This window comes from Carcharhinus amblyrhynchos, chromosome 3 (genome assembly GCF_965287045.1).
Source record: "Carcharhinus amblyrhynchos chromosome 3, sCarAmb.v2.hapA, whole genome shotgun sequence".
Taxonomy (NCBI): domain Eukaryota; kingdom Metazoa; phylum Chordata; class Chondrichthyes; order Carcharhiniformes; family Carcharhinidae; genus Carcharhinus; species Carcharhinus amblyrhynchos.
The window spans coordinates 137635061-137662441 of NC_137326.1; the positions used below are offsets into that span (position 1 = coordinate 137635061).

At 43.7% G+C, this 27381-nt stretch overlaps 1 protein-coding gene across 1 annotated transcript in view; it reads left to right on the top strand.

The window, feature by feature from the left end:
* Positions 1–27381, top strand: part of slc7a14a (solute carrier family 7 member 14a) — a 75417-nt gene that overhangs the window by 23385 nt on the left and 24651 nt on the right. Inside the window, exon 3 of the mRNA XM_080186554.1 lies at positions 25387–25623. Coding sequence (XP_080042680.1) covers positions 25387–25623 — 237 coding nt within the window. The remainder of the gene's footprint in view (positions 1–25386; positions 25624–27381) is intronic.

Genomic DNA, 27381 nt, shown 5'->3' on the forward strand with positions numbered 1-27381 from the left:
AACTGGAACTCAATTGTTCAGCTCCTGTTGGCAGTCCATAGGCATCAATGTGCTCTTTCCTGAAATGAAAAATGCTTCCTGATTGGATTACTATTTTATGTTAGGATTAAATAGCCCAGTTTTATTTAAATTCTTTTTGATTACTTCATCTGGTGGAGATGCCTTTCCTGATGCAGCTCATCCAACTGCCAATTCCTCCAATTTCTTCCCCAACTCCCACCTCTCCAAATCACCCCCACCAATTCTGGAATCCTGACTGTGGAAATGGACCCCTTGCTGTGAGAAAAGGTGACTCAATTTTCACTCCCCCTCCCTGCCCCCCATAGCCTACCCTTATTTTTTCAAGTGGGGCAGCAGAGTGAAACTGCCGCCTCACAGTATCAGGGACAGAGATTTAATTCCAATCTTGGATGACTGTCTGTGTGGCTTTTGCTTGTTCTCTATCTGTGAGGGTTTCCTCTGGGTGCCCTGGTTTCTTACCACACTCTAAGGATGTGCAGGTTATGTCAATTGGCCATGCTAAATTGCCCTTTAGTGTCCTAAGATGTGCAGGTTAGGGGGATTAGCCATGGTAAATGTGTGGGGTTACGGGGATATGGCAGAGGGAAGGGCCTGAGTGGGGTGCTCTTTTGGAGAACTGGCCCAGAGTTGATAAATCGAATGGCCTTTTTCTGCTCTGTGGCAATCCTATGGTTTAATTTGACAGAGAGAACCATTTGTCTCCAAAAGAAAAGTTACATGCATTGAATGGAATCTCATAGACACCGAATGCTTGGTTTTAATCTGATCCACACTATTACACAATACCAATCCGTCAATGCTCACCCTGTCTAATTAATGTGTTTGTAACATATCCAGTCAGAAACCTGAATTATTGATACCACTCATCTGTTCCATACACTAAAAGGGCTGTGCTGTGGCTCTTGATTTTCTTTGATATGTAACATTGTGCTCTGATACCTCGAGAAACAGTGGGCTGGATTTTACATGTCCCTGTCAGGCAGGATTTCAGCTGGGGGAAAGTAAAATAGGAAAGGTGCTGACGCTATCACCTTCCCACCCATCAGGAGCTCACCCCCATAACACAATAGGTGACGTGGGTGCCAAATTCAGCAGCCCACCTACTATACTTCAATAAATAATCAAGAATTAACTGAATATATAAATAACTGCTTAGAATGGACAGCAGGACTACAGGGCACAGCCTCAAGATAAGGAGGGGGGGGAGACAGTTTAGATCAGAGTTGAGGAGGAACTTCTTCACTCAAAGGGTGGTGAATCACTGGAATTCTCTGCCCGTTGAAGTGGTGGAGGCTGCCTCGCTAAATATATTTAAGACGCGGGTAGATAGGTTTCTGATAGACAAGGGAATTAAGGGTTATGGGGAGAAAGCGGGAAAGTGGAACTGATCCACTTCAGATCAGCCATGATCTTATTGAATGGGGGGGACAGGCTCGAAGGGCTAGATGGCCTACTCCTGCTCCTATTTCTTATGTTCTTATATGCTAACAAGACAATTGACCCCACTCATACATTGGCCGTGCCATAACAAGTTGGGTAGTGAGGCAGGAGTGAACAGGTTGTATTTTGTGAACTGCTTTCGAAGGATAGTAAGGAAGTTGGAGGGGGGATTCTATCTTCAGGGTGGGGGTGCCCTTCCCCCCAAGGTAGCAAAGCCCCCTTTCTTCCCACCTGCCTGTTCACTAAAACCCCTGCCTCCCTGCAACCCCTACTTAAACCACTGGCAGGCAATTTAACCTGTCCACAGGTAATTATATCTGTGGGATTGGCTGCTGTGGAGTGAGTTCATTCCCCGCTGCTTTGCTTCTGTTGTGGCACCCCTCAGAAGCCCCCACCTCCCACCCAGGGAATATGCAGCCCCGTGGCTCCCTATGTTGAAAGCATAAAGTTTCTTGACTCACACAAGTCAGAAATGTCCAAACTTCCAGATTCTGTTTGGGCCGAGTGTGGTCCTCAGCCTTGTGTAAGCAGGAAAGGGAAAGGAAGGCCGGCATGGTGGCACAGTGGTTAGCGCTGTTGCCTCACAGAGCCAGGGACCTGGGTTCGATTCCGGCCTTGAGTCACTGTCTGTGTGGAATTTGTACATTCTCCCCTTGTCGACGTGGATTTCCTCCGGGTGCTCCGGTTTCCTCCCACACTCCAAAGGTGTGCAGATTAGGTGGATTGGCCGTGATAACTTGTCCATTAATGTCAGGGGTATCAACAGGGTAAATATATGGAGTTACAGGGATGGGGCCTGACTGGATTTGTTATCGGTGAGGGCTTGATGGGCCAGATGGCCTCCTTCTGCACTGAAGGGATTCTATGAAAGGTAAAATCAACCAGCACAATTCTTTCTCTCCATTTACCTCATCATTGTCTTCATGGGTTTCCTTTGGCTGTTTAGGTTAACTCCCACAGTCCAAAGATGGGTGGATTGGCCATGTTAAATTGCCCCTGAGTGCCCCAAGATGTGTAGGTTAGGAGGGTTAGCTGGGATAAATACAGGGGGTTATGGAAAAGGGCCTGGGCGGGATCAGAGGTTGAATGACCTCCATCTGCACTGTAGGGATTCTATGATAATTACATACAGAAGTGAGCATACTTTACACATCAGTACACACATTTCCACAACAAAAGTAAATAACAGGCAAAGGAACCAAAAGCATGATGTGGAAAGTTTTTTTTTAACACAGCGAGTTGTTATGATCTCAAATACAGGGCTTGAAGAGTGGTGGAAGTAGATTCAGTGGTAATCTTCAAAGTGAAATGGGTGTACAAACAAAAGGATAAACATCAGCACTATCGGAGGCTGTGGGACTGGTTGAAAAGCTCTTTCAAAGACCCGTCACTGCAACGATGGGCTGAATGGTCTCCTTTGGCACTGGATCATTTTGTAGTGATATTAGCTAGCTCCTCCAGTAAATTGAGGGTTAGGATCAGGTTGAACTGTGCTACTTTCTTCTCACACAGTTTAGGTTTCCAGATGATTAATGTAGATTGGAATGAGGTGCAATTAACTGAAAGGCATTGTTGAAACTGTAATTCTGGTGTGTTACAGAGTCATTGAGTCATAGAGGTTTACAACATGGAAACATGTCCTTTGGCCCAACTTGTCCATGCTGCCCTTATTTTTTTACAAAAATCCCTCAGCTAATCCCAATTGCCCACATTTGGTCCATATCCCTCTATACCCATCATACCCATGTAACTATCTAAATACTTTTTAAAAGACAAAATTGTACCTGCCTCTACTACTACCTCTGGCAGCTTGTTCCAGACACTCACCACCCTCTATATGAAAAAATTGCCCTTCTGGACACTTTTGTATCTCTCCCCTCTCACCTGAAACCGATGCCCTCTAGTTTTAGACTCCCCTACTGTTGGGAAAAGGCATTAACTATCTAGCTAATCTGTGCCCCTCATTATTTTATAGACCTCTATAAGATCACCCTTCAGCCTCCTACGATCCAGAGAAAAAAGTCCCAGTCTATCCAGCCTCTCCTTATAACTCAATCCATCAAGTACCAGTAGCATCCTAGTAAATCTTTTTTGTGCTCTTCCTAGTTTAATAACATCCTTTCTGTAATAGGGTGACCAGAATTGCACACAGTACTCCAAGTGTGGCCTTACCAATGTCTTGTACAACTTTAACAAGATGTCCAAACTCCTATATTCAATGTTCTGACTGATGAAACCAAGCATGCTGAATGCCTTCTTCACCACTCTGTCCACCAGTGACTCCACTTTCAAGGAGCTATGGACAAGTACCCCCTAGATTTCTTTGTTCTGTAACTCTCCCCAATGCCCCAACATTAACTGAGTAAGTCCTGCCCTAGTTCAATCTATCAAAATGCACCACCTCATTCCTGAGAAGTGGTGAAGCTGGGAGAAGAGGAATATGCTGGATAAGAGAGAAAGAGGTGGGGAGCAGGAACGATTGGTAACTTGTTCATCCACTTTATCCTAACACTAAGATGTGCCTCACTGTGAGTCCAATTTACATTAATTTCTGTGATTTAGGAGCAGAGGAACAGGTTGTACATACATGCCAGTGTATATTGTAACACAAACTTCCTTGTGTTATAACATACACTGCCATTCTCACCCCAACGGCATATCCTGCTGTTCATTTCTCCCTCAAATACATCAATAGAAATTGGAAGGATTGGTGACCACCAGTTGATATGTAATAAAGTATAGCGGTGTATTTACAACAGATATATAGGTATATTTATAGAGTATTCTCACGATGTTAACACTTTCAACTACAGGATCTACACTGGTTTTGAAGACCCACGCTCTGCACCAAGATCCCCGCTCTCATTTCCCATTGGGTGATTGGATCATGTGACCCACCCAGTAACCACCCCTTAAAGGGACCAGCTCCTACAGCATCAATGCCATTCACCTAAATCGTTCCCTGTGGTAGTGATTTCCACATTCTCACCATGCTCTCAATGTCAGACGTGTTGTGGAATGAGCCTGAGATTCTCGGCCCTTGTTTAAACCCTCCAGGTGGCAGCTTGGCTCAGTTTGTAGCACGCTGACCTGTCAGCCACTATGTCTTGGGTTTAAATTTCACCACTCCTTCCACCTTGATCTGAACACGCGATGATGATGACAATGCTGGTAGTTTATTAATTATTGTTGATAACAAGTGTATGATTCATCTCCAGTTTAATTTTAGAATTATTAAAGGAAACCATTTAGCCCACTGTTTCCATGCCATCTCTCTGTAACAGCAGTTTTGCTAGTTCCCCTCCCCAGCCTTTTCCCAAAAGCCCCCCAATTTATTTATTTACAATTGCTTATCTAATTCCCTTTCGAAAGCCATGATTCTATCTGCCTCCACCACACTCTTGGGTAATGCAATCCATATTCTAACCGCTCACCACGTGAGCAGGGTTTTCCCCGTGTCAACCTTTGGTTCTTTGGCCAATCACCTTAAATCAGTGTCTTCTGGTCCTTGAAGTTTTCACCAGTGAGAAGAGTCTCTCCCTATCTGCTCTGTTCAGAACACTTATGGTTTTGAATACTTCAATCTAATCGCCTCTCAAATTCCTTCAGAAGAAAGTCCCTGTTTCTCCAATCTGACCAGGTAACTGAAGCCTCATATCATTGGAGCCATTTTTGTGAATCTTTTCTCCATCTTCTTTTATCCCTTCATATCCTTTCCAAAGTGTTGCACTCAGAATTCAGATCAATACTCCAAAGCAGTGTTTTATAAAGTTTCATTATAACTTCCTTGCTAATGTTTGTATTTATAATTGAGGATCCTATATTAACTGCTTTCTAAATCTCTCTGACACCTTCAGTGACCTGTGCTCATCGATCCTATCTCCCTCTGCTCCTGTTTTCTTTTTGGAATTACATCCTTTAATTTATATTGCCTGTCCTCATTCTTCCTATCAAAATATATCACTTCATTCTTCAAAGCAGTAAATTTAATCTGCCACATGTCTGCCCGTTCCACTAACCTGACTGTGTCCTCTTGACATCCATCATTATCCTCCCACAGTTCAGGAGACTTCCAAGGTTGTCAGTTCTCTTGAGTGTGCCGTTCAATTTTCGTGAGAAATATTTCCCCAAAACGTGCGACCTCAGATGTGAGATTGACTCCGACACACATCTTTTCTTGATTTCTTTAATGTTTTCTATTCTTCAATTAGCTCCTTCAATCTAGATCCTCAAAGGGCAGTACAGAGGGAGTGTTTCATTGTCCGATCAGATGTTAAATCTGAAATTGGCAGCAAGGTGGCATGGTGGTTAGCACTGCTGCCTCACAGCGCGAGGGATCCTGGTTCAATTTCAGCCTTGAGCCATTGTTTGTGTGGAGTTTGCAAACTCCACACAAACTGTGTCACTTTCCTCCCACAGTCCCAAGATGTGCAGGTTAGGTAGATTGGCCATGCTAAATTTCCACTTAGTGTCCAAAGATATGTAGGCTAGGGGGATTAATGGGGTAAATAAGTGGGATTACGGGGTAAGCTTGGGTCTGAGTCTGTGCAGGCTCGATGGACTGAATGGCTTCCTTCTGTACTGAAGGGATTCTAAGTCTCCACATAGCTGTGGTAAAATATCTCACAGCACTAGTTGAGGTATCCTGCTGAAATTCAAACAGCAGATTAGCCAAACACTCGTCTCCTTTACTGTTTATTAAATCTTACTGAGCAAACATTAGCTACTGTGTTTGCAACACTGATTACACGTGTGAAGGAATACATTGACCGTGTTGCGTTTTGCGATGTTCTGAGATGGTGACTGAGAGACTATGTAAATCGCTGACTGATTTATCTATAAAACACATTGCAAAACATCACAGAGGAGAATAAAAGAATGTGCATTCCTGTAGCGCCTTCACAATCTGATGATATAGCAAATGATATTTTGAAGTGTAAAGTCAGAAAGATGGCAGCAAGATCCCATGTGCAGCAAAGTGCTAATCAACCAGATCATGTGTGCCTTTCTTAAGCAATGCTTGGGTCATAAATATTGGCCCAGACCACCAGGAATAGACAACAATCCTATCGGACTACACAGAAATTTTGCTGCCGGATGTCAGAATATCTGGCATGTACACTTGGGAGATGGAACATTAATTTTATAGCAATAACCTTACCCCAGCCTCTAAGCAGCATCTTGAGCATCAGAGTGTTTGTTTTTCTTACTAGCCCTCAGCCCTAGAGGAGGGAGGTCGAGGCTTCAGGGATATGTGGGCGCAGGGTCGGGGAGGGGGTGCGGAGGATGGAGGGGAGGGTGACGTTGAGGGAAGGGACTGGTCACGTTGCTCCAGCCAGCATGAGTGTGTAGTGCAGTCTCGACTGGGCTTTTGATCTTTACCTCCCTATAATTTATGAGTTTGTGTACAGCAGCACCTGAAATCTTAATAACAAAAAAAAGAAATGGCCTGATGCAGCAATCATTGAAGCTGCTGGCAGTCTAAGAGTTAAAAGATTGCAATCACACTGAATCATTCTCAACTTTACGTCCATCAATCTCTATTCATCCTCCTCTTTTAACAGATGGCATCTCTCTGTGTGAACGTCCATCTTAATTCCTGTCTGCTGATTCAATATTGCCATGGTAACGCTTGCGCACACTCACAATTCTCTCCCTTGAGAGGCCTTTCTCTGACCTCTAACCTCCAACCCTCTGTTTTCCCTTTGCCTTTCTGCCTGTCTCTCTCTATTTGATTGATGTGGGGAATAGTCCGTGGCCCCCTGAACTTTTGAATGTCACGCGCTGCAAATTCATTACATTCTTGAAAACTGCACTGTTGACTTCTCCTAACTCATAGCACGGTGGCACAGTGGTTAGCACTGCTGCCTCACAGCGTCAGGGACCTGGATTCGATTCCTGGCTTGGGTCACTGTCCATGTGGAGTCTGCATGTTCTCCCCGTGTCTGCGTGGGTTTCCCCTGGGTGCTCTGGTTTCCTCCCACAGTCCGAGAGATGTGCAGGTTAGGGTGCATTGGCCATGTTAAATTGTCCGTCAGTGTATCGAACAGGTGCTGGAGTTTGGCGACTAGGAGATTTTTACAGGAACTTCACGGCAATGTTAATGACTTGTGACACTAATAAATAAATAAAATAAATTTTTTTCCTAGGAACTCAGGCTGGGAAACTCCTCACCTTCCCTTTCCTTCTCTTCCCCATATAATTCTTGTTTGCAGCCTTATCTTAACTTGTCACCTGACTCCTATTTCCTTGTTTCTGCCACTTTGTCTAACCTTGAGGGATCTCTGGAGTGGTTTATTTTTGCTTCTCCTCATGAACAAAACCCCGAAAGGTCATTTTTAGGGACACTTTCATTCAGCTAGTTGAGCCTCAGAGAAGAGTTAGTGACAGTTGGCAGCGATTAATTTTAATCATAGTTTTATGTCCAACTGCCATCTGGCACCTTGCCCCATGTCAGATAGCAATAATGAAATAAGCATTGCATTGTGAGAAAGAAGCTGTGACGCCTTCTGTGCCATGATCTACAGGACCTCAGAACAAGACAATCATACCCAGCAACATCTCCCTGTTATACATCGTAATCCCACCGAACCTCTTCCTCACCATTTGCTTCAGTTCAACATTTTCCAGGATTGGATGGACTGAATAAGGAGAAATGGTTTTTGTGGGCAGCAGGGTTGGTATCCAGAGAACACAGATTTGAGGTACTTGGGGAAAATGAGGGGAATATTTTATGATGTGAGTTTTGATTTGGGATGACTGCCTGAATGGCGGTGAAAGCACTTTCACTTGTAACTTTCCAAAAGGGAATTGGACAAATACTTCAAGGAGGAAAAGCTGCAGGACTGCAGATGTAGGAGAGGCAAGTGAGCCTCATCAAATTGTTAGTTTGAAATGCTTGCATAGGCAGGATGCGCTGAATGGAGTTATTTTAGAAGCATAAAAGCATAGAAACTAGAAGCAGAAGCAATTTTATAAATCGGAGTATGGAGTATAAAAGTTGGAGTGTTATGGTAAGGTTATATAAGGCATTGGTGAGGCTGAATTTAGAGTATTGTGTACAGTTTTGGTCACCTAGTTACAGGAAGGATGTAAATAAGGTTGAAAGAGCACAGAGAAGGTTCACAAGGATGTTGTGGGGACTTGAGAAGCTGAGTTACAGAGAGAGATTGAATAAGTTAGGACTTTATTCCCTGGAGCGTAGAAGAATGAGGGGAGATTTGATAGAGGTGTATAAGATTTTGATGGGTATAGATAGAGAGAATGAAAGCAGGCTTTTTCCACTGAGGCTAGGGGGAAAAAAAACCAGAGGGCATGGGTTAAGGGTGAAAGGAGAAAAGTTTAAAGGGAATATTAGGGGGGACTTCTTCACGCAGGGAATGGTGGGAGTGTGGAATGAGCTGCCGGATAAAGTGGGAAATGTGGGGTCACTTTTTACTTTTAAGAAAAACTTGGACGGGTTCACGGATGAGAGGGGTGTGGAGGGATATGGTCCAAGTGCAGGTCAGTGGGACTAGGCAAAAAATGGTTCAGTACAGACAAGAAGGGCCAAAAGGCCTGTTTCTGAGCTGTAATTTTCTATGGTTCTAGGTCCTTCGAGCCTGCTCTGCCATTCATTTTGATCATGGCTGATTATCAAATTCAATATCTTGATCCCCCCCTTCCCACCATATCCCTTGATCCCTTTAGCCCCAAGTGTTATAATTAATTTCTTCTTGAAGTCAGACAAGGTTTTGGCCTCAACTACATTATGAGGCAGCAAATTCCACACATCCACTGATGAAGAAATTTCTCCTCTTCTTAGTCCTGAAAGGTTTATTCTTATCCTCAAACCATGACCTCTAGTTCTGGACTCACTCCACCATTGCAAATATTCCTTCTGAATCTTTGTACTGTTTCATTCTATGAAACTATGGGCTGAATTTCTTTCAGCTCCACTGGGTGGTGGGATTGGAAATGAAGCATCAGTAAAATGGTGGGGAGTACCATTGGGCTGTCTGCCTGACAGTCTCCCCCCTCCCCACCACCTTACCCCCATGCCGCACCCCAGCGCTCCTGGAACTTCACTGATACTCAAAGTTCACTCACCCTTTTAGAGAGCCCATGGCAATAGTGTGAACCCTCTGGAGGATGAACTACAGCAACTTTCCAAACCTTCTTCAACAACACCTTCCAAACTCATGACCTTTACCTCTAAGAAATAGGAACACAGGAAAATACAGGACCACCACCAAGTTTGACACCACACAGAAACAGACCAATGTGAACATTGAGATTCAACTTTGTTGAATCTGAAAGTAGAGCTGCAGTTCCAGGGGAAGTCCCACCATCTCCTTCTGAGGGTAATTTAGAATAACAAATAGAACATAGAACATAGAACATAGAACATAGAACATAGAAACTCAGTAACTCATAGAAATATCAGTAACATTGTCATTGTCACCCGCGTCACAAGAAAATATTTTCAAATCTAGCTTCTAACTTTTTTCTGAAAGTTAGACAAAAATGAGCTTCCTTAACATGCCAATTTAAACTCCCCATATCTCAGATAAACCTCTCTGGGCCTCTTCCCATCTCCCTGAACTCAACTCTTTCTAGTTCAGGAGCTTTATGTTAAAGGTTGAGAGAATATTTCCATGCTGATCAGTAGTATATTAAACAGAGACAGCTGCCATGTGGATTTGCTGAATTCGTTTTGCTGGAAATTGCTTGACAGATTTGGAGTGGTATTATATTGCACCTCCTGGAATGTTTCTGCACTTCGCCTGTCAATTTTATGAGATAACTATCCTAATTCCACAGGACCATATACAGTTGCTGGTTATGTGGAGGCCATTCAGCCCACTGTGCCTGTGATGGCTTTTTAAAGCTTCTCCTGTCCCTACATAGCCTTGCATCAATCCAAAATTAATTCCTCTACACTGTCATTCTCATAATGCAGTATGGATCCTGAACAATACCACGGCCCAGCTTTCCCCATAGCTTTTCTTTGTCACAGTTCTCTGTGCCTCTCTGTACCTTGAAGTCATATTGTTTCATACACAGGTCTTTCCCTTTGCTGGTTATTAGCCACAGCTCAGAGTTTGCCCAGGTAACATTCTCTTGGTGTCCACTGCTCTGAAACCAGTGAGGTCACGAAGGATGTTAAGAAATAAAGAATTGTAGTTACATTGTACTTTTCATATCCTCAGTATATCCAAGAGTACCGCACAGTTTAGTGGGGTTACTCTTTTTTATGTGGACAATTGTAGCAGTCAAATCATGCACAGGAAGATCCCACAAGCAATGAGATAAATGGCCATTTATTTTGCTTATGTTGAGAGATTAAGATTGACCCCAAGACAATGGGTAGATTTTTTTTTATTCATTTATAGGGCATGGGCATCACTGGCTGGCCAGCATTTATTGCCCATTTCTAATTGCCCTTGAGGGCAATTGACAGTCAACCACATGAACAAGGAGATAGACATTAAGATAAAGAAGAAAAAGTGTTCTTATGACTGGCACCAAATACAATCAAGAACCAAGCTGAAGTTCAGAGAGGAGGTGAAAAAGCACATTAGAGAAGTGAGGACCACTTGCGAGAAAAGACTGGCAGCCAACATAAAGGGGAATGACAGTGTCTTCCATAGGCATATAAATAGTAAAAGGGTGGTAAAAGGAGAAGGGTAAATTAGGGATCTAAAAGGGAATTTACACATGAAGACAGGGGGCATTGCTGAGGTATCTGCTTCCATATTTATCAGGGAGGTAGATATCACCCATAAAATGGTGATGGCAGAGGAAATTCTGTCAGAAGGGTTTAGAATTGATAAGAAGAAAGTGTTGAATAAACTGTTGGTCCTGAAAGTTGACAAGATACTAGGTACGGGTGAGAATCATCCAAGGACATTGCAGGAAATGAGAGTGGAAATAGCAGGGGCGCTGGTTCCAGTTTTCTCCAGACTCAGGGGAAGTGCCAGAACACTGGAGAATTGCAAATGTTACACTTTTGTTCAAAATAGGTTGTAAAGATAAGCACAGGAATTACAAACTCTTCAATTTAACTTCAGTGGTGGGGAAGTCAGTAGAAAATGATTCATGTTCAAAATCATGAGGGAGCTGTATGGATTAGATACAGAGAACTGTTCCTGCTTGTAAAAGGGGCACAGATTTAAAATGATTTGCAAAAGAAGCAAACATGATGTGAGGTTTGGGCCTGGAAAACATTGGTCTGGCAGTGTGGTGGAGACAAGTTCAAACAAGGCATTCAAGGGGACACTAAATGATTGTTTGAATGGAAATAATGCACAAGGGTGCGGGGAAAAGCACTAAGTCATGATGCTGATTTGGAAAGCCAGTACAAGACACAATGGGCCAAATGGCCTCTTTCTGCACCGTAACAATTCTGTGATTCTGAAAGAGAATTCCAGAAATCAGCCTAGACGGCTGAAGTCACAGCTGCCAATGGGAGCTTGGAACTCACTGCTGATAAAGGTGGAGGAAAAGGAAATGGTCAAAAATTTCAAAAGTAAAATAAGCTAACCCGGGGCAGAATGGGAGAACGATTGAATTGCTCTACAGAAAGCTGGCAAAGACTTGGGCTCAATGGTCCATGACTCTGTCTGCCTTTGAACAGTCACTGCACTTTTTGGAAAAAAGTAGAGAAGTTTTCCTGGACCCAATAGCAATCCCTCAAACAACAACCGTAGTAATGTCATTGGACCCACCACAGCAGATGATGAAATTTGAATTCAATAAAAAATCTGGAATTAAAAGTCTACTGATGACCGTGAAACCATTGTTGATTGTTGTGAAAATCCATCTCGTTCACTAATGTCCTTTAGGGAAGGAAATCTGCCATCCTTCCCCGGTCTGGCCTACATGTAACCCTGGATCCAGAGAAATGTGGTTGACTCTCAGATGCCTTCTGAAATGGAGGGCAGTTAGAGATGGGCAATAAAAGCTGGCCCACAACCAGCGATGTCCATATCCCTAAGTGAATTAAAAAATGATCTGGTTATTTATCATAGTGCGATTTGAGTTTGTGAGGCAGTAATTGACTACCACATTTCCTATATCGTGACAGTAGCTTATGAAATAATTTAGTATGTCCTGTGGTCAAAAATCATAGAATCTCTACGGTGCAGAAGGAGGCCATTCAGCCCATTGAGCATGCACCGACAACAATCCCACCCAGGCCTCACACTGTAACCTCCCTGACACAAAGGGGCAATCTAGTATGGCCAATCAACCTCGCTAGCACATCTTTAGACAGTGGGAGGAAACCAGAGCACCCAGAGGAAACCCACGCAGGCACAGGGAGAATGTGCAGACTCCTCACAGACAATGACCTGAGGCCAGAATTAAACCCGGGTCCCTGGCAATGTGGGGCAGCAGCGCTAACCACTGCCCCTGCTATAGGAATTCATGTTCTTTCCTTCTGTATGACTGCTTTGCGGCATTGTGGCTATTTAAAAAGAGACAGAAATTTAATTTGGGAAAGTGTGGACTATAGCAGTATTGTAATTGCAGAATGACATGTCTAAGATTAATAGAAAAATGCAGTGTGATTATTACTAATACCAGGGAGGAGAACTGCTCCATCAGAGTGATAAGCCAACCACCTGAGAATCCATTTATGAGCGTGAAGCATGATCATTTTTACAATCACATTTTCTTGTTGCACTGAAGTTCCTAACGCAATTTTTGCCATCAATATGTGGCTTGTGCTGATGGCTCAGAGCTAGCTATGAGGTTGATCACGACATGAAGGGAGGGGGTTGGGGCTGGGGGTGGGAGGATTCTCTCTGAGGGATTTGATTACAAATTATTATGTAGGATCTTATATAGATCGTTCGGCCCACCTACTCAATGCTAGCATTTATGCTTCACACTCATCTCCTTATATACCTCTTAGTGAATCCATATACTCTCCTCTTCCTCATGTGTTTATCCAGTTTCCCCTTGTTCACTTCAGCCACTCCCGTGATACTGAGGTCCATATTCCAACCACTCTCTGGATGAAGAAGCTTCTTCAGAATTGGATTTATTAATGACTATTTTATGAACATGCTTCCATGTTTTAATCCTCTTCACAAGTGGAAACAGTTTCTCAATGTCTAACTCAGCAAAATGTTAGAGTTTCTATCAGTCAATGTTCTGTTTGTCTTTTCTAGAGAAAAGGCCCCCAGTATGTTTTGACTTTCCTGTAGAGTAAATCCTTTCTGTTCTGGTGTCGTCCTTGTGAGTCTTACTCACCCTAGTACCTCTGTAAGCTTTCAATTATGGCTTAGTCAATCTTGTCTGACTCATAAAGTTGTGAGTTCAGAGCTCAACTTCTCCAGAAATGTAAACATGTATGGTTTGGTTGTCAGTCTCGTGGATTATTTGAGGTGCCAATTTGCCCTCTCAGATGGACCTTTTGGCTCCAGTGTGTTGTAACTCAGGGGGTACCCCAAAGATGCACCCCTCACCCCCATCACCCGCCCCACCTTTACCTCCATCACTGTCTGGAGTCCCAGCTGAGTATTGCATTGCAATTGCTCGGGAAGTTCACTAGACAATTGCCCTGCAATGGGAACCATCCAAAAATACAATATAAACCAGAAAATTAGGATGCTTCTGACTGTTTTATAGTAGTAGTTTCCCATGAAAACTTAGAAGAACTAAAAGCAATTCTAACTTCTGGGTGACTGTTGTACCAACCCCCCCGAACATCCACAAAACCAGCTTGGGAGAGGGTGAAAACCCATCACCCTAATCCAATATTTGTTTGTTTCCTGTTGAAAAGGTTAGGTTAAAATCACCTTCCTAGTAATCCCTGGGCATATTATTTTACTCAATCTCCATTGTTAAAACATTCTTTTTAATAAGAAGTTCACTTGAAACCATGGGTTGGATTCTCCTTGGTGGGTTTGAAGGCTCGGGGTGGGGAGGTGGGGGAGTGGGGGAGGAGCGTATCAAATCCACTGGGTAGCCTGCCCACCTGTTCTGACCCCCACCACAATTGTACCAGCAGCAAGGGTAGCAGTGGGCACCCTATTCACAAGTGGACCATACCGTTAATTTGGGTAATTAATGCCCACTTAAAGGCATTAACCCAACACCACTAGCCTTTAACCTGTACTGAGAGAAGCCCAGGTCAAGCAGCTAGCCTCATAGGTTAGCGGGTCCCCTGATGTGGGACGGTGGTGGGAAAGGAGTGGGTGAGGGTGGAGGTGAGGGGGGGGAGTTCCTTCTTAATTTAAACCCCAGGAACATAAGAGCCTCTTCCCATTTTCCCCCTCCTCCACCTATTCTCCCCCCGACCCTGTCAAAGTATAACCCCAATCAGGTTGCCCTCCACCATGGCCTGTTGAACCTCATCCTCCAATTGGATTTTAAGGCCAGAATTTTACTATTTGGCCAGCCTCAGAATTGCAGGGGGAGGGGGAGGTGGTGCAAGGCTCGCAGGACAGAATTCTGCGTTGGCCTCAGGCTGGATTTTATGAGCCTTGCCTGCCCCAGTGTGACCCTAGTTATGGTGGACATCCCAATGAGTGAAAGCTCACAGTCAACAGGGGGAGGACCCATACCCGGGAACTGTCACGCATCATACTGTGTTAAAGTGCCTAAGGCCAAGAGAAGCAGGATCTCATTAATAAATCAAGCCTGACATTTTGGAACCTCAATCAGTGTAGCTTGGGTTAATGTGAAAATTTCTGGACTAAAGACCGCATATTCAGTGGAGCAACGTCGAAGGAGCTTCGCCACCTGCACCCCTACCATCCACATCATGGATCAGATCATCCTCTTGGCATCACCTTCCAGCATAAGATACAAATTCACTTACTCCATTCTCAGGCATTCAGCCACTTGTAGGATGCTTACACTTGCACCGAAGCCTTCTGAGAAGGTGGCAGTTCTTGAAGCATTGGAGGCCATTCAGCCCTGATGTTTGTGCTAGTCCTTTGAGTTGTCCAATTTAGTGCAACAGCAGAAAACACTGGAAATACTTGGCAAGTCTGTCAAGAAATACAGGAGCTGGATTTTCCAGCCATGCCCACCCTGAGAATGGAAATTCCCTCCTGACATCAGGAGGTGGTGGGAGCAGGTACGGTAGCAGCATTTAAGGGGCAACTAGACAAATACATGAATAGGATGGGAATGGAAGGATACGGACTCTGTAAATGTGTACGGTTTTTAGTTTGGCAGACATCATGATCGGTGCAGGCTTAGAGGGCCGAAGGGCCTGTTCCTGCGCTGTACTGTTCTTTGTTCTTTGCTATTTGTTCTGTTTTGTTCAATGGACCTTTAAATAGTTTGCCAAATTTTCCATCCCACCAGTGATGATTCCCATGGCAGGCAGTAAACTTACCCCCCACATCCCCCCAGAAATACTGAAACAGTAACAGGATTTGGTTTTTATTTCAGATTTCATTGTATTTTATCTTTGATCAATCTTAGTCTCCACTCTAGCTTTTTCCCAAACCTGGAAATTAATCCTCTTCCAGTACACATCCAAATATATTTCAATATATATCCAATCTAACGGTTATCACGGGTCAGTGGGTAGCACTGTTAGCTCAGCCAGAAGGCTGTTGCTTCAAGTTACGCTCAAGGAATTGAGCACAAATATCAAGGCTGCCTGCCTTCCTCATAGTACTGAGGAAGTGCTATGCTGAAAGAGATGCCTTCTTTTGAATGAGACATTAAACTGAGACACCATCTCCTTTCAGAAAATATCAGGTCAATATTTCAAAGAAGGGCTGGACAGTTCCCCCCTGATTCTTGGACCAATAATTAACACCCATAAACAGGTGGCCTGGTCATGATTGCATTGCTGTTAGTGGAAGCTTGCTGTGCTATAATTTGGTTGCTCTGTTTCCCACATTACACCAATGAAGACACTTAAAAAAAAAGTTGTCCATTGGCTGAAAATCTTACGGGACGCTCTGTGGCTGCGAATGACATGATAGAAATTAGGTGGCTTGGCCATGCTAAATTGTCTCTCGTGGTCTGGGGATGTGTGCGTTGGGTGGTTTGGCCATGTTGGGTGTGTGGGGATGAGGCAGCGATGGGATGGAAGGGATGTACTTCGCTGGGGTGCCCTTCGGAGAGTTGTTACAGACTTGATAGGCTGAATAGACTCCTTCTGCACTGCAGGGACTCGATGGTTCTACGCAACAGTGATTGTGGAATTTTGAACTTTTTAATGGTTTGATAGATGACAGTGAGATATGAGCGGCCAAGGTCTCTTATTTTCATTTAGGTTAACAGAGCACTGAAGAAGTAAGGTGACAGATCAATGCAGCAGACCAGAAAGCAGAGAAATTAATAGGTCACAGTTGTAACAAATGATAGAAGGAGATTATATAAAAAGCTTACAAAGAGGTCATGCTTGATCATAGTTCTGACATGGATATGGGAGATTAATTTATGATATCTTTTCATGGGAATGGTAGTTGGAGGGCAGCGATGCACATTAAAGAACAGTAGATTAGTTAAGGTAGATCAAGAATTGGGATATGTCGGGAGTGAGTGAGATCAAGGAGTTGGCAAACACATCAGAATGGAATTGTATCACATGTATAGTGCAGAAACAGATCAATCCATCTCGCTAAACATGAACCTCCTGCAACTCAAGTCACCTTTACCCTCCCCCATATTGCTGTGTTCCTGGTTTCTCCGCTGTTGTTTTCTATGTGTTTTTCTTTCTGTTAAAGCCACCATTGCATCATGCACTAAATTTTCTTCTACAAAGTTTGCCAATACCTGACACAGAGTTTACCGTCGCTGTACTGTACAATTTCACTTTTTAAATGTAGAGGAAATTGATATGTCCCACGCTGCTTTATGGAGTCAAGGAAGAAAATTGATTGACTTCGTTTTTCACTGACTATTTTGCAGGGTAACTTTTATTTCAAATGGACTGCAGTAAATGTTCTGCTTGCCAGCAGTCTGGGGCAGAATATGGTTCATCCTGTTGGATGCCCAGCACCTCTTTATGGTTTTTGGATGAATTTCCGTGTTTAGTGAGTGACGGATGACAGTGCTGGGGAATTGAGTATTTCGCCAGTAGCAGGAACTCCTTTGTCACATGTCATACCTGTTAATGTTAAAGGAGAGTCTATGCTGTTTTTTGATATCCAATGGTTCGGATGGGGCTCTTTTCACTCAAAGAGGGAAGACTGAGAGGCAAAATTTTGAAGCGATTCGATTGGATAGACGTAGAGATGACATTTCCACTTGTGGGACAAACCAAAACCAGTCAAACTAAATATCATACAGTCACTAATAAATCCAGCAGGAAATTCACAAGAAAATCTTTTTTACCCAGAGAATGCTGAGAGGATGTGGAATCTATTCTCATGGGGAGTGCTTGAGGTGAATAGACAATTAAAGGGAAATGGGATAAGAACGCGAGGGAGAAATGGATAGAAGAATATGCTGATGGAGGTGGGATGAGGTTCCGTTGGAGCAGAAGGACCTGCAGAGACCAGTTGGGCCAATTATAAAGCCGCAGAGGTTTACAGCATGGAAACAGGCCCTTCGGCCCAACTTGTCCATGCGCCTTTTTTGTTAATCACTAAGCTAGTCCCAATTGTCCATATCCCTCTATATGCTTCTTACTTATGTAACTGTCTAAATGCTTTTTAAAAGACAAAATTGTACCATCTCTATTTCTATCACTGGCAGCTTGTTCCAGACACTCATCATCCTCTGTATGAAACAATTGCCCCCCTGGACTCTTTTGTATCTCCCATCTCACCTTAAACCAATGCACTCTAGTTTTAGACTCGCCTTCCTTTGGGAAAAGATATTGACTATCGAGCTGATCTGTGCCCCTCAATATTTTATAGACCTCTATAAGATCACGTCTCAGCCTCCTATACTCCAGAGAAAAAAGTCTCAGTCTATCCAGCCTCTCCTTATAACCCAATCCATCAAGTCCCCGTAGCATCCTAATAAATCTTGTCTGGATTCTTTCCAGTTTAATGATATTCTTTCTATAATTAACGTGTTTCTGAGCAGTGGAATTTAATGGGGCAGCAGAGGGGCCCCAGTGTTTGGATTGGAGTTCAGCCTGTCCATGATACCTGCTGTGCTCCAGTCTGACACTCACTCCACACTCCAGCTCACGCTATTGGCACCTGCAGCTGGAAATATAACATGAAAACTCAGGTATCAATAACATCAGGATTCACTTCAATGAACTGAGCATCAAAACAAGCCATTAAAGCAAACAGCTTGCATCACTCCAGCATCTATCATGACCCCAGGAAACCCCAAAGTGCTTTTTCACAGCTAATGTTCTCGAAGAGTAGTCACTGTTGTAATATTGGAAATGTAGCTTTCAATTAGTGCACTGCAAGATCCCACAAACTGCAATGAGATAAACGATCTGGTGATTTGGTTTACTGATGCTGTGGGGGTTAAATATTGACCAGGATAGCAGGAATACATCCCCTGCCCTTCTTCGAATCTCTGCCGTGATATTGTTGACATTAACCTGAGGGGATATGCTGGGCCTTAGTTTAATGCCTCATTTGAAATATGACACCTCTGACAGTGCAACAATCCTTCATTGCTGGCACCGAGCTCGTCTGTCTGGATTATAGCCTGCGTCCCCTGGAGTGAGGGCTTAACCCACGACCTCCTGACACAGAAACCTGAGTGTTAGTTAACTGCAGGTTTGAGCTGAACCCTTGGATAACTGTGCTCTCCTTGCCCAAGGGAAGATATCCTTATCTTCCAGAGGGTGCAACAAACGTTCACTGGATTGATACCTGGGATGAGAAGATTACCACGCTCAAAATGGCCAGGGTGGGTTTCCACATACTGCAGCTTAATTACTAGTTCAGTAACGCAACCACTGCTCTACCTGGGCCGTGTGTGTAAATCAGAACCAGCACTGTTAAGAGAATATAGATTCAGCACTTCACCCTGAGTGCCTCTAATTCCACACACTCATGTAGCTGTGGCTGACATAGTTCTGTTGCAGCAACACCCTCAGGACTAAATGTTGTTGCCTGATATAGCTCAGAGTGAAACAGTTCATCCATCCAAACATCAGTGACGTAATCTTCAGAGATTAAAACCATCCACCTATGCCATCCTGTTCCAGATAAAAACACAGAAGAACGGCCACTGTGATTTACACAAAGGATTTTTTTCATTGAGTATTCTGCCTAATGAGACAGAATTAAATAGCTCCGTACAGTTTCACTGGCCTGGGCCTCAATTTCTTCTTCGGAAGGATTTTACTTTTTGCTTACTCACTAGAACTGAAATTTTTTTAGGAACATATCCAGTAGCATTTAGATAGGGAATAATCCTTATCCTTCTGAATAAACAGGGATTCAATATGGTTACATAATGGATAATAAGATCTGATACATTAAACAACCGTACAGTTACACAGTAATTAGCCAAGTTCCATTCACTAAATCTCAATTTCATCTGCAGTCAGTAATCCTTACCCGACTGAATAAACTGCAACTTTATAGTAATCAATTAGTCCTTGTCCTGCTGAATAAACCGTGACTGCATAGTGAATAGTTGTTGTTCTGCTGAATGGACAATAACATTGCTTTTTTACCCCTATGTCCTGGTTTTCAATGTAAGAGACTTTGGGTGGTATTTTTCATTCTGGAGGCTGAGTGCAATGGTGGGCGCAAAAGTTGGCATGATTCTCGCTGGGTGGCAAGGTGGATTTTCACACCTGATTTTCTGCTTGCCTTGGTTATTAATTATACTCCAGCAAGGAGCTCATCAAATCTTGTATTGGGTGGCATGAATTCACCCATCGTGGTATTATCTCATGGGGTTAAGAGTCCTGCTGCACATTTAAACAGCACACTCACTGCAGGCCAGGTGTGGGCTGAATGTTGACATTAGCAAGCTAATCAAATGTACAAAATCCTCTGTTCCGTGGTTCAGTGAATCCTCATGGGGGATTCTCCCCCAGCTCTCCAGGAAAGAAGGGAAGTTCTCTTTTCTTGGGATTGGAGCCGAGCGGGTGTTGGCATGGTGGCACAGTGGTTAGCACTGCTGCCTCACAGCAGCAGAGACCCAAGTTCAATTCCTGACTTGGGCCACTGCCTGTGTGGAGTTGGCACATTTGCCCCGTGTCTGTATGGGTTTCCTCCGGGTGCTCCGGTTTCTTCCCACTGATGTGCAGGTTAAGTGGATTAGCCATGTTAAATGTGTAGGTTTACTGGTTAGGGTAGGGGAGAGGGTCTGGGTAAGATACTCCTGTCAGAGAGTCAGTGCAAACCTGATGGGTCCAATGGCCTCCTCCTGCTCTGGGGGAGTTCTGTGATCGGCGATGAAAAGGTCCACCCAAGCTGACCTGAGAGGAGGTCGCCAGGGAGTTAAATGCCCGCGAGCAACAAAAAAGGACCATTCTGCAGTTCAGAAAGTGATTGAATGATGTGATGCACACTGCCAGGGTAAGTGAATCATTTCCTCACTTCATTGTCACACTTTCATACGAGCATCAGGCAGACTAAGGGTTCACAGGGCAGTGACACACTACCAGCAGATCAGTATTGAATGCCTGCTAGCCACTTTAACATCACGCATCTCATATACCATCCTGCAGAAATTACATATTAACCCTCACTGAGGGGGGCTCAGCACACACAGAGCAGGAATGCTCTTTCATCTGTACTGCTCACAGTCAATCTATCTGTCTTTATGCAGGATAAAATCACTAGGAATCGGAGGACGGGAACAAAGACCAGAGGGGGTACCGCAGAACTGAGGATATTCTACCCTCCCCCAGTGAGAAACAGGCAACAAAGCTGGCTGGCAATGATAGAGATTTCTCATGTGTATGAGGCGAGATTCGATTCCCCGACAAGCCTGTGAGGCCCCATCCAGTGTACATCGATAACATACAGAGAATGACTGTGAGTGATCGATAGAGTAGGAGCCTGCCTTCTCAATCATTAATTATCTTTTCTTTTTATTCTAGCAACCAGCAAGAAAAAGTGGAGGATGGTCTCCAGTAAGCACCTCAGTCCCAGCCCTAGACCATCTCCGAAGAGGAGGCAGAGGAACCGTTGGAGGAAGACTGATCACTGCATTCACCTGCAGCCCCCACCAGCACAGATACACACACCTCAGTGCGTCCCAGTTCTCAAAAAGACTCAGGGTCACCATCTGGTGATTACCTCACGCATGCGTGTTCATAGCAGGTAGAGGCAATGACAGGCAAGGTCTCTGACACTGGGAGGACTGCTGGACAGCAGGCCTCTGCTGAACCTGGATCCAATGATGAGCTCCTGCAATTGGTCCCAACAGAAATATTGGAGAGGGAGAGACAGGCAGGGGGGGCATCAGGTGGAGTTAGGAGAGGCCTTGAACAGACTGGCGTGAAGGATGGAGGAGTCTGTCTATGTTTGTGGCCCCAGCATCCAAGTGCATCAAAGTCTCCAGGGGATGGATGGCATCTGCAGAGGTCCAGGTTCATGATGTGGAGATGCCGGTGTTGGACTGGGGTAAACACAGTAAGAAGTCTGACAACACCAGGTTTAAGTCCAACCCTGGGGCAAACCCCGAAAGCTTGCAAGTTTACTTTCAAATAAATCGGTTGGTCTTAAACCTGGTGTTGTCAGACTTCTTACGAGGTCCAGGTTCAGCAGAATGAACACCTTCTGTTGGATTTGCTCTCAGACTTGCAATCCATTGCTTGAGCCATGTATTCATTCCAGCAACGCTAGGCAAGAAGGAGGGACAGAGCATCCCTGACCTCCCTTCAGGTGCCACTTCTCAAAGTGTCAGGGAGAATGACTGCCAGTCCGAGACACTGAAGGGCAGTCACCCACGAGTCTCAACCGTGTACTGCCACTCTGAATCCCCTCTGCCTGTGACCCCATCAAGTCCAGCGGGTCAGGACAGGGATGGTGTACCTGCCCCAGGGTAGGATGCCCTCTGCGACCCTCCAAGCCTCAGGCCTCCAGAGGGCGCCCACCAAAGCCACCACAGACAAAGGTGTATTGCAGTCAGCAGGCTGCCTCCACCTCTGCTCTGGATACTGGAGCTGCACCTAGATGTAGCAGTAGAGTTATGAAAAGTTTTGAATGCACACTGATGGCACAGGTATCCATCTACAGCATTTAACTTTACATTGTAAGTACATTCTGCATTTATCCCTCTTCAAGTCTCAGTTATTAAATGGTTAGTTGATGTGATGCAAAATCCCATGTTCATTCAAAGGTACAAAGTTGTCAACGCCTCTCCCTACCCCCCATTATCTCCCACCTTATCCCTATGCTCCATTCAATCTCATCACAGTGAATTGTCTTTAGTTCAACACCAACCACATGGACTATGGTACTTCCTATATTAAAATGATGGCGAGACAATAATCTTTTCATCTGACTCACATGTTAGGTACCTTATGAGAATAATTCATCGAAGTTAGTGATTATCCTGATGGTGCTACACTGAATTCTTTGTGTTTATTGTAAGTATTTTTTGTGACCTCTGTTGAAGTATTTTCACCCAGCAGCCTTTATTTAATAACAATGATGTTTTGGTAAAAATATTATTAACAGTTGAACACGTTTCACACCATCCTGCAGTATTAATATGTTTCTGCTTTTAAGGTATTTTTTCTTTATTAGTTCTCACTGTTCCCATGCATGAGGCTGGGCAATGAAAGATTCTTCTGTTTGACACTCAATATCTGTGAAACAGGAGTTGGTGTGTGATATTAGAGGTGTGTTCTCATCACGGCGTGGTGGCCCAGTTATCTGCGAGAGTGCTACCTTGCTCCTGAATGCGGAATCACCTGATGGAAGAGCAGCGCTCGGAAGGCTCGTGATTCCAAATAAACCTGTTGGACTTTAACCGGGTATTGTGAGACTTCTTACTTTGCTCCTGAATGGCTGCCCAGCATTGCTTCAGAATGCCAATCAGTGGGGGGTGCATTAGATGATTGTGCACCAAGTGATGTAAGGGTGAAGGAAAGAACTGAATTCTGTGAGGTGGACAACATCGAGGGCTGGGTTGGTACGAAAGTGATGCTCCAGCAAATTTCCTGCGCGCTCCACTGGATCTATGAAGGAAATAAGTTATCCTTGACGCATGTGTCAAAAAACTGACTGGGCTATGTCTTTCCCAGATGCTGGATATAAACTTGGCAGGCTTTGGACAAATGCAAATACAGTGTAATGAGTGTTTGTCAATAGTCACAAGATGGCCCTGCTGAATCACTTTGTGAGGACAGCGCTAATATAACTCGTAGGATTGTCTCCATGCTGCCGTGTGACAGATCACTATGTCAGAAGATTTGAAGAGGAATGAGCAAAGAATGACTAAAAAGTAATGAGAGGGCGGTAAGAGTACAGCAGAAAACTGGCTAGAAATATAAACACAGGTAGTGAGAGTTTCTACAAGTATTTCAAAAGGAAGAATAACTAAAGCAAGCATGGATCCTCTAAATGGTGAGTTTGAGAAATTAATAATGGGAGGAAGGAAAAGGTGGAAGCATCAGTCTGAGCTATCGGAGGCACAAGTAACATCCCAGAAATACATGTTATACAAGCGGTGAAAGGGACTTAACACAATTCGAATCAGCAGGGAAATGGTTTTGAGATAACTATTTGAACTAAATACTGACAAGGAGCTGATGAATTTCATTCCAACATTCTGCAGGAAGTGGCTGCAGTGATAGTCCAATCACTGGTTTTAATTTCTAATTTTACAATTCCATTGATTCTGGGAAAGTCTCAACAGATTGGAAAATAAAAAATGTAACCCCTCTGCCTGAGAAAGGGAAGGATACAGAAAGCAGCTGCCTCCAGGTCAGTTAACCTAACATCTGTCATAGGGTTAAGAAGGTTATAGCAGGGCATATGGTAAATCTTAATGAAATCAGACAGCGTCAACAAGATTTTATGAAGGCAAAGTCATGTTTGATTAATTTATTGGCCTATTGTTGGGAAAAGAGACATGGATCGGAATTTTACCACTTCGCATGCCCTGATCCTGGATCAGGCGAAGCTCGTAGAACAGAATTCTCTATTGGCCTTGGGCGGGATTTTACAAGCCTTGTCCTAGTGAGGTCGTAAGATCCCATCCATGATATCAATTTTTTTGTCTTGCTCTCATCAGGAAAAACAAGACAAGGCTGCCAATAGTAAAGAGAACAACAATTTATACTGCATACAAAGAGAATGACAATTGGATTCTGACTAGTAAAGACAATGCCATAAAAATGCACCAGGGAACAGTTAACTGCCAAGGTTTTGTTTAAATTTAAATTAGGCAGCTTGACTCCGATTGAGGCATGTATCAGGGAATGACTGGCTTTATGCTTGTATTTAGTTGAGAAAAGGCACAATGCGTGCATGCTCTTTTAGTCTGTTATGGACAGGACCCCATGTGTAACAATGTGTCACTTCTAGCAGACATAAATAAGCTACACTGTGAGCCCAACTGATAATAGAAATTTCCATAGAGTAGGGTAGAGTGCACATGGACCTTAGATGGAGATTAAGTGTTTTTTATTCAGTCATGGTACATGAGCGTTGTTGGCTGGCCAGCATTTATTTCCCATCCTTAGTTGCCCGAGGGCAGTTGAGAGTCCACAACATTGCTGTGGCTCTGGAGTTACATGCAGCCCAGACCAGGTAAGGATGGCAGATTTCCTTCCTAAAGCACCACCTTCCCTGAATTCCACCTTCTGTCTGTGGTGGGATTTGAACCCGGGATGCCAGAACATTAGCTGAATTTCTGCATTAATAGTCTAGCAATAATACCACTAGGCCATTGCCTTCCTTTATAGAGGCTAGGCGAGGGATGATTGGTTATAGTTAGTAGATGGAGTGGGTTTGAATCACATTTTGCATCCTGGTCTTTCTTCTTTCATTTCTACATTTAGACTGAAGGCTACAGAAACTTCAACATCTCCCCCATGTTTATGAACGTATTTGTTCTTTTGTCTTCCAGGTGTGTGCTACGCTGAGTTTGGAGTACGGGTACCAAAAACCACTGGCTCAGCTTATACCTACAGTTATGTGACGGTGGGGGAGTTTGTGGCATTCTTCATTGGGTGGAATCTGATTTTGGAGTATCTGATTGGCACCGCCGCTGGTGCCAGTGCTCTGAGCAGTATGTTTGACTCATTGGCCAATCACACCATGAGTCGCTGGATAGTGGACTACGTTGGCACTTTAAATGGACTAGGTAGGTTGGTACAATCACTGCTGGAGTTAAGCAATAAAAAAATTCATTCTTAACTTTGTAACAAGCACTGGAATCACGATTCTTGGCATTAGGTTGCTGTAAATTTAATTTTCAACTGTCTGCTTATAAGACCTTGCATCCAATTTATTGAATGTACAATACTGAAATCAGCTCAGCAATTCCATATTGCAGTTTTGTTCCACATGAGCCTTCACCTTCCTACAGCATCTCATCACCTTGGTGTAAGCTTTAATTCCTGTCTCTCTCATGTTTGTATCTGGTTTCGTCATAAATGTATCTGTGCTATTTGCCCAAACTACCCCCCGCATCTGGTAATACTCCCACCAATCTCTAAGTAAGCAAGTTTCTCTCCTGAATTCCCTTTTGGGTTTATTCATGACAGTTACATATTTATGGCCTATTCATTTTGAAGACTGAAGGTGCGGAAGTGCCTTCTCTATGTCCACCCTATTGAAACTTTTCACTAATTTAAAGACCTTTATCAACTCATCCCTTGGTGATCTCTGTTCTAGAGAAAAGAACCTCAATTTGCTGTACTCATATCATAGTTTTCCTGGTGGGAAGATATCACAAAGCATTTCAGAACTAATTAAGTATTGCTGAAGTGGAGCCAGTGTTGTGTTGGTAGGAATAGGGCAGCCAACTTGGAAACACAATGGTGGGATTTTATGGCCTCACTCATCCTGAAACCATAAAATCCCACCTGAAATCAACAGAACTTTCCATATAAAGAAAGCTAGCACGAGGGGGTATGGCTTTAAATTAAGGGGGGGTAGTTATAGGACGGATGTCAGGGGTAGGTTCTTTACCCAGAGGGTGGTGAGGGATTGGAATGCCCTGCCTGCTGCAGTTGTAAATGCGCCTAGTTTGGGGGCGTTTAAGAGATCCGTGGATAGGTTTATGGATGGAAAGGGATTGGTTTAGGTTAGAGGGTCATTGTTTTTTAACTGGTCGGCGCAACATCGTGGGCCGAAGGGCCTGTTCTGTGCTGTAATGTTCTATGTTCTATGTTCTATATTCCTCCCTTCGCCTGCTCTTATTCCCATGGCGGGCAGAGTAGTAAAATTCTGGCATATGTTCCCATAATCATTAGTGAGATGAAGAATAAGATACTCTATTTTAACAATGTTGGTTGAGGGATGAATGTTGGCCAGGACATTTATGCAAGCTCCCATAAATTCCTTTCCAATAGTCCCATCAAATTTTAATAAACACTTGAGAGCTCAGATGGGACCTCGGTTTATCATTTTGCCCAATTTTTGTTTATTCATTCATGGGACATGGGCATTACTGGTTGGCCAGCATTTATTGCCCAAGGGCATTGCTGTGGTTCTGGAGTCACGTGTAGGCCAGACCAGGTAAGGACAGCAGATTTTCTTTCCTAAAGGAAATTAGCGAACCAGATGGGTTTTTCTGACAATCAACAATGGTTTCATGGTCATCAGTAGATTCTTAATTCCAAATACTTCGTTGAATTCAAATTCCACCATCTACTTTGGTGGGATTCGAACCTGGCTCCCCAGAACATTTATTCAGTTTCTGGATTAATAGACTAGCCATTACCTTCCACATTGCTATTGGCTATAACTATCTCTTTACTACGCTTTAAAGACCATTGATTGGCTATTGGACAGATTTCATTGACAATTCTCCCATCGTCCCCACCTTATACTTAAAGTTCAATTCTAGATTGGATGGATGTAGCTGTTACTAGAGGGCATAACAATAAGATTCATG